Below are 9319 nucleotides of genomic sequence, written 5' to 3' on the forward strand. Positions count from 1 at the left end.
TCATACGTTCACAGCGTTCGTTAAAAGCTACAACAAAGTACTAGCACAAAAACTCTTCAAACCCCAAGATGCGCAGGAATTGGCTTCTGATGAAACTAGTACTACATGGCTCAAACACCTGTACACTATTGTGAAAAGCATGAACAACACCAAGACCGCGATGATTGGTATGAGCTCCTCGAAAGCGATCAGGCTCGAGGAAGTATCCCAATGAGAAATGTCTGCCGGACGACGGCTTATACTTTTATCTGCTACAACCCGCCGAGGGACACAACGATGCTCGGAGACGGGCAACAGATGCCTGGTGGTCGAAGCGTACGTACAGGTTGGATCGTATCGTAACCGGTGGTACCCGTCTCATATATTATCTTGATGGAGGTCCTGATCGATCTTTCGTGTCAGAGCAATTGCTATTGGTAGCTGAGGGTGTTGAAATACCCCCAGAGCATGTGAAAGAATGGTAAATTTCACGAGCCCAAGGGTCATTTCACCGGTTCCCCGCTACGGGGGAACCGCTCAGTTGATACCCATAAGCGTAGTTAATGTGAACCTATGGCTTAAATTAATACAAAAAAATGTTCGGTATCCCTGGAGGAGGCTAATATCTAGTATATAGTATTTTCAAGAGTACGTCTAATGGTTCATTCTCTAAATTTTTATTCGGATCCCACAAATATAGTAAAGTGGGCTCTGTATAGAAAGGATATCCGTACACGATACCTCGAATAACATCAGGCTCGATATCAAGATCGATGTCAACTAAACGTCTATCTTCAATAGGAAATTTGAGTATTTCACTTATTTTATTCAAATCAGCCAGATCCGAGATCTTTAACTCAGGATCCTTAATGACCTCGTAACATAGCACACTCAACCTGTTTTTTGTAATATTTACAATATGCAGACCCTTGCGATCCTCGATGTCGTATTCGAACACTTCATCCTCCTCCTCACATGCAATTGTCGCCCAGGGCTTCTCTCCTGATTGCATTCTATTCAAAACCCTCGTAGTATGCACCACCCCTAAATCTAAAATCTTCCAGACAAGTGGGACAATAACCAGTGGTAGATTCTGCCTTTATGCAACATCTCAGCACGGGTACCTTAATACTATATAGTTTTGTTGGCCCTGTACATAGGTTTTCATTTTTTCTTCAAGTGTTAACTATCTTTTAACAATTGAAGTGGTCACGAAAGCATCGTCTCCTTCTGGCGCACCCCTGTTATGAACACACAAAACCACGCGTCTCTAATCTTCTAATGCCGGATCACCCAGGTCGTATAAGTCGTCGCGAGTAAGATCAATAAGTCTGAAGTCGCATATGTATCGCTCCATATGTCCCTCCTCATCAAACCGATTAAAAGCATGCGTGCCATTTGCATTATCAATAACAACGATTTCTTCCAAATGAGGAAATTGAACACTGATCCATCGTCTTTTCTTTAAAATACCACGTCTTTGTACACGGGCGCAATAGTATGGAAGATGGTGATATTTATCATCGTCATGTGTTGTATGTTTGCGAAAAATCATAATAACATTATCTTTGCCCGCATCATTGGCATGTGGTACATATCTCTGACGGAGTCCTGCAATTTCCAATGTTCGGAGATCTAACTGCTACTCTCGCTCTTGAAGGTCCTCCTCAAGGTTTGCTATAGTTACGTCCCTATCCTGAAGATCATCGCTGAGTATTGCAAGAACTTGATGATGCTCTTCGATGGTTTCTTGTAATTTTTCGATGCCCTTTTTAGTTAACCATTTCATAATCTCGACAGCCTTAGGCTTCCTGGAACGCCCACAAATCTCCAAGGCACCGTCCAATGTCACGAAAGCATCGTGAAGATTTTTAGTTTCCTTTGTCCCGGCATGGTATGCTGGGTTCTGAGCATTTAGCTCCATACGCGTCTTCTCCGCTATATTAAGCGCTCTACAGGATGTTCTTATATCAACAATACCCAAAAACTTTCCCTAACCAGTTCTTTTAAACATGGGTTGACCCTGATTATTTAATAATATCACAATGGTAGGCAATGTGTTTAAGGCAAGTGACATTTTATTATTTAACTAATACTCCAACCAGGGGGATCATTAGGACAGATATGAATCCGAAAAAATACATGTTCCTATGGATTCTTTTTCTCTCCAGAACATCACGAAGCTCTTCGTCAAGAGCTTCCAGCCAACTTTCTAGATAGGGTATCCTATTCATTTCTTTATAACAATTTTCCAATTGCCTTTCTAATGTTCTGATATATGACATATTTATTCTAATACACTCCAGCCCCGAGGATACTCGAGACGGATAAACAAACACGCGTGTTTTGACTTTTTTAGTTGAGCTTTAATTGTATCCCAATTCTCGATAAGGTTGCTCTCGTTATCGATCTGTATGAGGCCCGATCTCTCGCAGGGATACCATGTAAATAGCATTTTTTTTTGCCTCCTGAGGTTTTTAGGGATTGCCGTATACGATTGCATCAACAGCCATAACGGATGCTTCCTGTGCTTCCCGCTAATGGCCAATTCGAGCAGGCTCTGGCGTTTTTTATCCATGGATTCATTCGCGATCATGTCATCAACTATGAAGAGTGTGCTCTCACCGGCGAGGATATTTGATAATCGTTCAATCCATTCAAATAACTGATCCTGCGGTTCTATCAAAAATACATAAGGATCTTTCCAAAGCGATGGTCTATCGAGATAAGTGGCATTCTATCGAAGAGTAGGGCAGAGTATAACGATATTATGGAAATGGTGTCAGTATTCATACTTCAAAAGATCGAGAACACGCTGCGTCTTTCCACAGCTTGTAGGTTCTGTGAATATCGCTGTATGGGGTTCTTTAACAATATTCATGTTTGTTGTATACCCATTGGTATACAACAAAACCTTGAAGGTGCTTACTTGGGTTTTGGGATTATACTCGCGGGCAACCAGCCCTTACTCACTGCCATTTTACGACTCCCGCGTCCTGCTGTGAAATATGCTATCATCTTCATAACATCATTCGTGTCCAACTTTGTGCCCAAGGAATCTCTTACCAACCATGGCATATCCAAATGTAAACCCGAGGTCCACGATTGTCTCGTATATCATATCAATAATCTCTTTTTGCTGCGGGGTAACATTTGAAGTCATTTTCTATTATACCCTATTGCATGTGAAAAATATCAATATCGTGGTTTGTGGTAGGTTTTTGCTGAACCGCTGGTGCAGGGTGCTGGGTAGCCGCGGATTTTCTACGAGTAAAATAGTAGGCACCTCCAATACCTGCGATTATTGCAATAATACCTCCACCAATATATACACCACTGCCCATGAACTTGGAGGTACCTGTGGCAGGTTCCTGAATCTCTTGGTAAGTACCTTTGCCCATGTTCTTCTTCAACTCGGCCTTGTTCTTGCGATTCCATTCCGCAAGTCTCTTGCCAGCTGCAACACGACCTTCATTCTTCTTGGTAATTACTTGGTTAGTAGACTCTTCACTCATTTGTTATAGGCCGTAAGACCTGTAACAAATCACTTCTTTTTTACATTAAGAACGAGGGATAGCCCCTGTTCCTCAAGGATCTCCATGGTCTCTTTTTTCCCCGTGAGTATGGCTTCAGGAGTGTTTAAATCTCTCTCAAAGTATCGCAGGAATTCTCTAAAGGTCATGGGTTCTTTCTTGGGCGGCGCTCTTCCAAGCTTTCTCTCCCTCATTAGTGCCCCTGGGCAACCCTTCCCGGGTGCTTTTTGTGTACTTCAACAATTTTTTCGACGGTCTCGGTTTGTTGTTGGTTGATAATAATACTATACGCGCTGCTCATCTTTTTGTTGCTGTTCATTAACCTTCTCTTTAACTACGTTGGACGTTGAGTGCTCCGTGTGATTAATGGTATGTGCTGCAACGAGCAAAGGCGCGAGGAATCGACCAAAGGCTGTGTAAAGGACTATACCCAGGTCAGCCATGTTCTCCCTAATAACGGGGTCGTTTTCTAAATCATGACGAAGAGCCTCGGGATCATCTAAAGATACAAGGTTGCCGATGGCTTTAGTATACATACTTATCGCATGGGTACTGAGAGCTCTGGCAGTATTCTGCCCCTTTTCAACCAACTCACGCTGTGCAACCTCGGCGTGTACTTTATCGACTGTTTCATCACATGCCTTATCAATGAAGCTATCGCTACATTTTTTAGGCAGTAAATGTGGCTTGGTCTTTCGTATATCTTTGAGAGTTTGGCGCTTATCTATAGGTTGATCAACGGCCTCCCCTGGTGTAACGAAAATATCAACGAGATTTGACATGTTTATTATTACCCGTCTATATTTCAAATAACCGAGGATGATTAAAATATATGGGAGCAATATAACGATAAATATCAATACATCCTCCATTTTATTTCTTCAACCGATAATGACCCTGAGCAAGCGTTGTTATTTGATCAGCTTGTACGATCCGCTTATCGTCAGCTCTATTAAGCGCGATTTTTGTGACTTCCTGCGTGTATATATTGTGACCTTTGTTATTAATACAACGCCAAGTTTTTTTAATATCAATGCCTTCATTCAGACATTGCTCGTAATCTTCGAACGTTATACATTTCTTGGTGACAGCTTGTTTTACACACTTGGCTTTGCGATCACCACCGTCTTGCGTGAGACTCTTGTATGCGTAGGCTTTCGGTCTTTTGTCATCTTTGTTATAGATACTAGTGTCAAAACGTGTTTCCACATCATCGGCTATGTCCCGATAGAAATCCTCTGTTTTTATGTGGTAAATGAAACTGTCCGTATCCATATAGCACAGCTGTATTTTACTACCATATTTGGGTTGCATATAGTCGTAGTGAAATTCGTACATCACGGTTTTTGACTGTTCTAAAATAGCTTGACCAATATAGACGGGCTTGTTCATCTTAATACCCGTCCTACCCATCTCAATACCCATCAAATTTTTACTGAAGCAAATACCGCTCCTAAAGTTTGGTTGCATGGTAAGCTTTATATAGGCAGCGTCATTGGTGACCAGCTTGATGTTGCGATGATTCCGAATAATCTCCATGGTCTTGCCGAACACGTTCAGGTTCATCAGTTTATAAAAGTCCTTTTCAAAATCATTTTTGGCGGCAGTTCTCAGCTTGGTGTTGTGATCTATATAGTCCCGGAGCCAAATGGATTGATTAAACTGGATAGCGCAGTGTACTTTCTTAAGCTCGAGCCCGTGTTTCAGGGCTTGGTGAAGAGCCCCGATGTGTACCACGTATTTTCGCTTATGCTCGAGGTTTGGTATTAGTTTATCGACCCTGTATACAACCTTACGCTCCGGCAGGAAAGGAAGCTCATTGTGTTTGTCATGCAGACTCTTTGGATAATCGATGTCAACCTCCAAGATGTATCCATGTTTGTTATCAGATACCAGCTTCTCGATCTTCCTTTTATTAATTATCTCTACATTTAATATCCATTTGGTAGAGACTGTTGCATTGCCCAGCCGTATATGTTGTTGGCGTCTAGATACTGCAAGTATGACGACTCCTTATCAGGATCGTATTGATCCCCCATATACTTGTTACTTGCTTTGGCATAACGATGTACAGCTTGGGTTATACCACCTCGTATTCCGCGTTTGATCATGAGTAGCATGTCAGGGTCCGTTAGCAGCTCCAGCTTTACACCCGTATATTTAAGGGCGGCCTTCCATGCTAGACCTGGTGCGCTGTAGAAGTGAGCGAAATTGAGCTTGTAGTTCGCGTGGCTAGTGCTGCGAAAATTCTGAAAGATATCGGTAAGCAACAGAACGTCCGTCACTAAATAAGCATCGTGGTAGTCACCCATGGTATTCTCTGGGCCCTTTGGAGTAATAGCATTCCACACTTTTTTTGCATGTTCATAGTCGTTGTCACTGATACCCTTCATATTAAGGGTATTATAGAAGGTCTCCTTCGATGGTAGCTCAGTCTCCTCGAATTTTCGCTAATCTGTCATATATTCGTATGGATAGACGCCTTTCCTAAGCATGAGCCGGAATAACTCATCATCGCTAAAGTAGTAGCTCATGGCTGGTGTATTGGCCTTAACTCGATCCTTGTCGAGCTGCTTCGAGGTATTTGATTCACAACTGCTGCACCAAAAGCTTGCTATATACTCATCATCGATACATAAGAATTCCAGACATGTATCAGCGCACTGCTGGCATTTCATACCTGCCGTGTTCGTACCAATAAGGTTACTTGCCAATTTCTCCAATGAGGAAGCCATAAATCTACAGCTGTCTATGAACCTGATCTCAACCGTTTTTTACGTTTCGCCGTCGCCATGCCCCATGCCTGCAATGGGTACTTTGATTTTTACATTAAAGTTGATGTACTTCTCGGTGTTTTCGGCGATGCAGCCGATATCTTGGGTGTCGTATTTTTCACCGAGCTCACGTATAAATAAGTGAGCGTCGTACCCTGATAGGTTGTGGAATATTACAGGTACATGGTTTGGTATCCTGTATTTTAGATTGCAGGTATTGTGAGCCACTCCCCTGTAGATCTCTGTGTAATGACAATGATCTCGAACTTTTCTATTATCGTTGAGCGGCTTCATACATATGTGGCAGGTCGACGAAGCATATATGCATCATACTCATTCTTTTACATCTCAGTTAGTTCCGACATAGGCTTCTGAGGAAATAAAGAGTATAGCCGCTTCACTTCGTCCCCTATATGTTGAACGAATCGTTGAACGCACCCCTCACCCCTATGTGTATATAGGGGGTCCGGCACTTCTCCATATGCAAAAGTACTGTAGGTACACCAGCCGCATGGTTCATCTTTATTCAGCGTTTTAGTTTTCGTATCCCGGGCATTCTCTTTCATCGGGATCAGCAAGCTTTCAAAGTTTGCGTATATCACGAACGGAACCATAAATTTCTGCTGACCATCCTGATAGTATATCCATTTTTCCTTCTTGCTGGGCATCGTGATCTTTACCGTTTCATTGTCTTTGCAGTAGATATAGTGGTTATCCCGAGATTCTATCGTTTGGAAACGCAGGCAATTCAGACAGAAATGCATTTTCCCATGATTCTTCGATATCTCACGTCCTAGTAGTCTTGATAGATTTTTGATGGATACGTAATGGTTCCTCTTCTCATCGGTAAGTAGTAGCAGATTAACCTGAGTATCCCTTTCGTTAAATGCCGATCGCCATAAGATATTAAAATTTTTACCTGTTACATACAGAACGTTAACGGCAATGTCAGGATTGTTACGTTCAAATTTTGTGATGTCCTTGATACTAGTAGGGAATTCTATACCATCCCAATTATACCGCTCCTCATAAGGTCGCAGCTTGCTTATTCTCTGATGGTTTGTACCTATCTCTTCGTGATGTATGGCAGCTATAATTGCCCACTTAAAGCACTCATCATCATCATTAATAGGGTTGATGATGGCTTTTTTCATCGAGATCCATTTTGGTGTTTCGATATATGATGAGCCTCGAGTCAGCTTAAGCTTGTGAAAGTCCACATCAAGATGCTGGATGCGACCTATACTTAAGCCACTTTTCGGTAAAGCGGGGTTTTCGATATGTGTTTTCATTTGCGCGAACATCGTATTCAGCGATTCATCCACTATGGTGCCTTGAAATACTGATGCCATGTTGCTATGGAATACCTTATCAACCTCAATGAACTCATTGGTACCATCAATTGATTTTTTCCATAGGATCCATTGGGAGCACTGTATCTTTGCAGATTCCATTTCCTCTACTTGGTTCTCGATCAAATTTTTCACATGTGATCGTATCATACCAAGATATCCATCAATATCTGTTCTATCAATACCAGCTATACGATAACTTTTGAATGTTTTGTGTAATGCATGCTTATGCTCCTGAGGCGTAAAATCTTGGTTAGGTTGCTCTGAATCATGATCTTCCTTTGCCTCCTCCTTGACCTGGCCAATCAGTGTCTTCTTGGCACCATTATATAGTGAAAGTATTCGTGTTTTTATCGATGTATATATACTTTGTACTGGTTTCTTGATACTCTTTGGTACATGTGATAGTAACCACTCTGACCACTCCCGCAGCTTACTTTTAACTACTGGACGAGTTCTCTTCAGCTCCTGACGTTCAAACTCATTCATTTCCTCAAAAGTGGGAACGTAAGGCTCGATGTTGTTCTTAATAGGACGTGATCTATCCATCTCTTGTTTTTCAAAAATGTCCATGGCTTGTGGTGAGAATGGCTGTGTATCTAATAAAGAAATAAGGTTTGCTTTGCGTAATTTTGAATAACCCGTCAGCCCACGGTTTTTCGCGATGACGTGTAATTGTTTTACGGTATTTGAATTTAAATCCATCTCCTTTATTATATATATTTAATTTCAATCAGCAAAATTTCTAGCACGGTCATATTTTTGAGTAAGGGAATTTCCCTTTACTCATATTCTGTCTAATATGAATATATATCATTTCATATGATTATGTGTTGGTTATTGGCATATTCATATTATTATGTGTTGGTGACTGGCATTATTGGGAATTTCCCTTACTCATATTCTGTATAATATAAATATATACTATATATGCTATTACGCATGCGTTGATGACGTCGACTGTGCCAGTGTGACTCTGGCTCTAATCCAGGTCAAATTCTTACGTTTAGTCAAAGGTACTAAAATCAAAATCAGCAGGTAGGCTAACAAAGGCGCTTTGCATAAACGAATAGGTCCAATCATCTCAAACCTCGATCCCACTCACATCGAGTGTCTGTTTTTGTATATAAATCGGTATATATAAATTGTTCGTCAGACATGTCAATAAACGCAGCGCTGGTGAAAACAACAGCATTCTTTCCCAGAGCTCTTCTGAAAATTTGTTCTACTTTGTCAATCGGAATGAGAAAAAGCTCCTGATGAATAAAATAAGAGGTAAATAACAATTGAATTTACCAGTATAGCACTTCCTGCAGGAGTTTTCCCTATTACGGAATAAATGCGTATCAATTGCAACCTTACTGTCCACAAAAACTTGACGCTCGCCCCTTTAAACCAGCTATATTAGTTAAATGGTGCTGACATAACTATTCATCCACTCAGGGTGCGCCTAATTCAGCGTGTATGTCTGAGGGGTATCTTGCTAAAGGTACATTTGTTATTTCCCCAGGATAGCCTCTTCAGTTCTTATTTGTACTGCTATCAACGAGGGTTCTGCGAAGGATCTTAGTGCATTATAAGCTCCCATTTAGAGCTACAAAAGTGGTGCAAGCACAGACAACTGACAATAAATGCATTTTTCGCAAATAATTAATAAAATTAATTATTTAATATTGCTACA

At 41.2% G+C, this 9319-nt stretch overlaps 1 protein-coding gene across 1 annotated transcript; it reads right to left on the bottom strand.

Moving 5' to 3' along the window:
- Positions 1-4385: 4385 nt before the first annotated feature.
- On the bottom strand, positions 4386-5905 carry LOC130630044 (uncharacterized). The gene is made up of 2 exons (XM_057443443.1): positions 5508-5905; positions 4386-5421 (listed from the first exon to the last, which is right to left on the bottom strand). The coding sequence occupies exons 1-2, from the start codon at positions 5903-5905 to the stop codon at positions 4386-4388; spliced, it is 1434 nt and encodes a 477-aa protein (XP_057299426.1).
- Positions 5906-9319: the final 3414 nt, after the last annotated feature.

The sequence above is a fragment of the Hydractinia symbiolongicarpus genome, chromosome 2 (assembly GCF_029227915.1).
Source record: "Hydractinia symbiolongicarpus strain clone_291-10 chromosome 2, HSymV2.1, whole genome shotgun sequence".
In the NCBI taxonomy this organism is placed as follows: domain Eukaryota; kingdom Metazoa; phylum Cnidaria; class Hydrozoa; order Anthoathecata; family Hydractiniidae; genus Hydractinia; species Hydractinia symbiolongicarpus.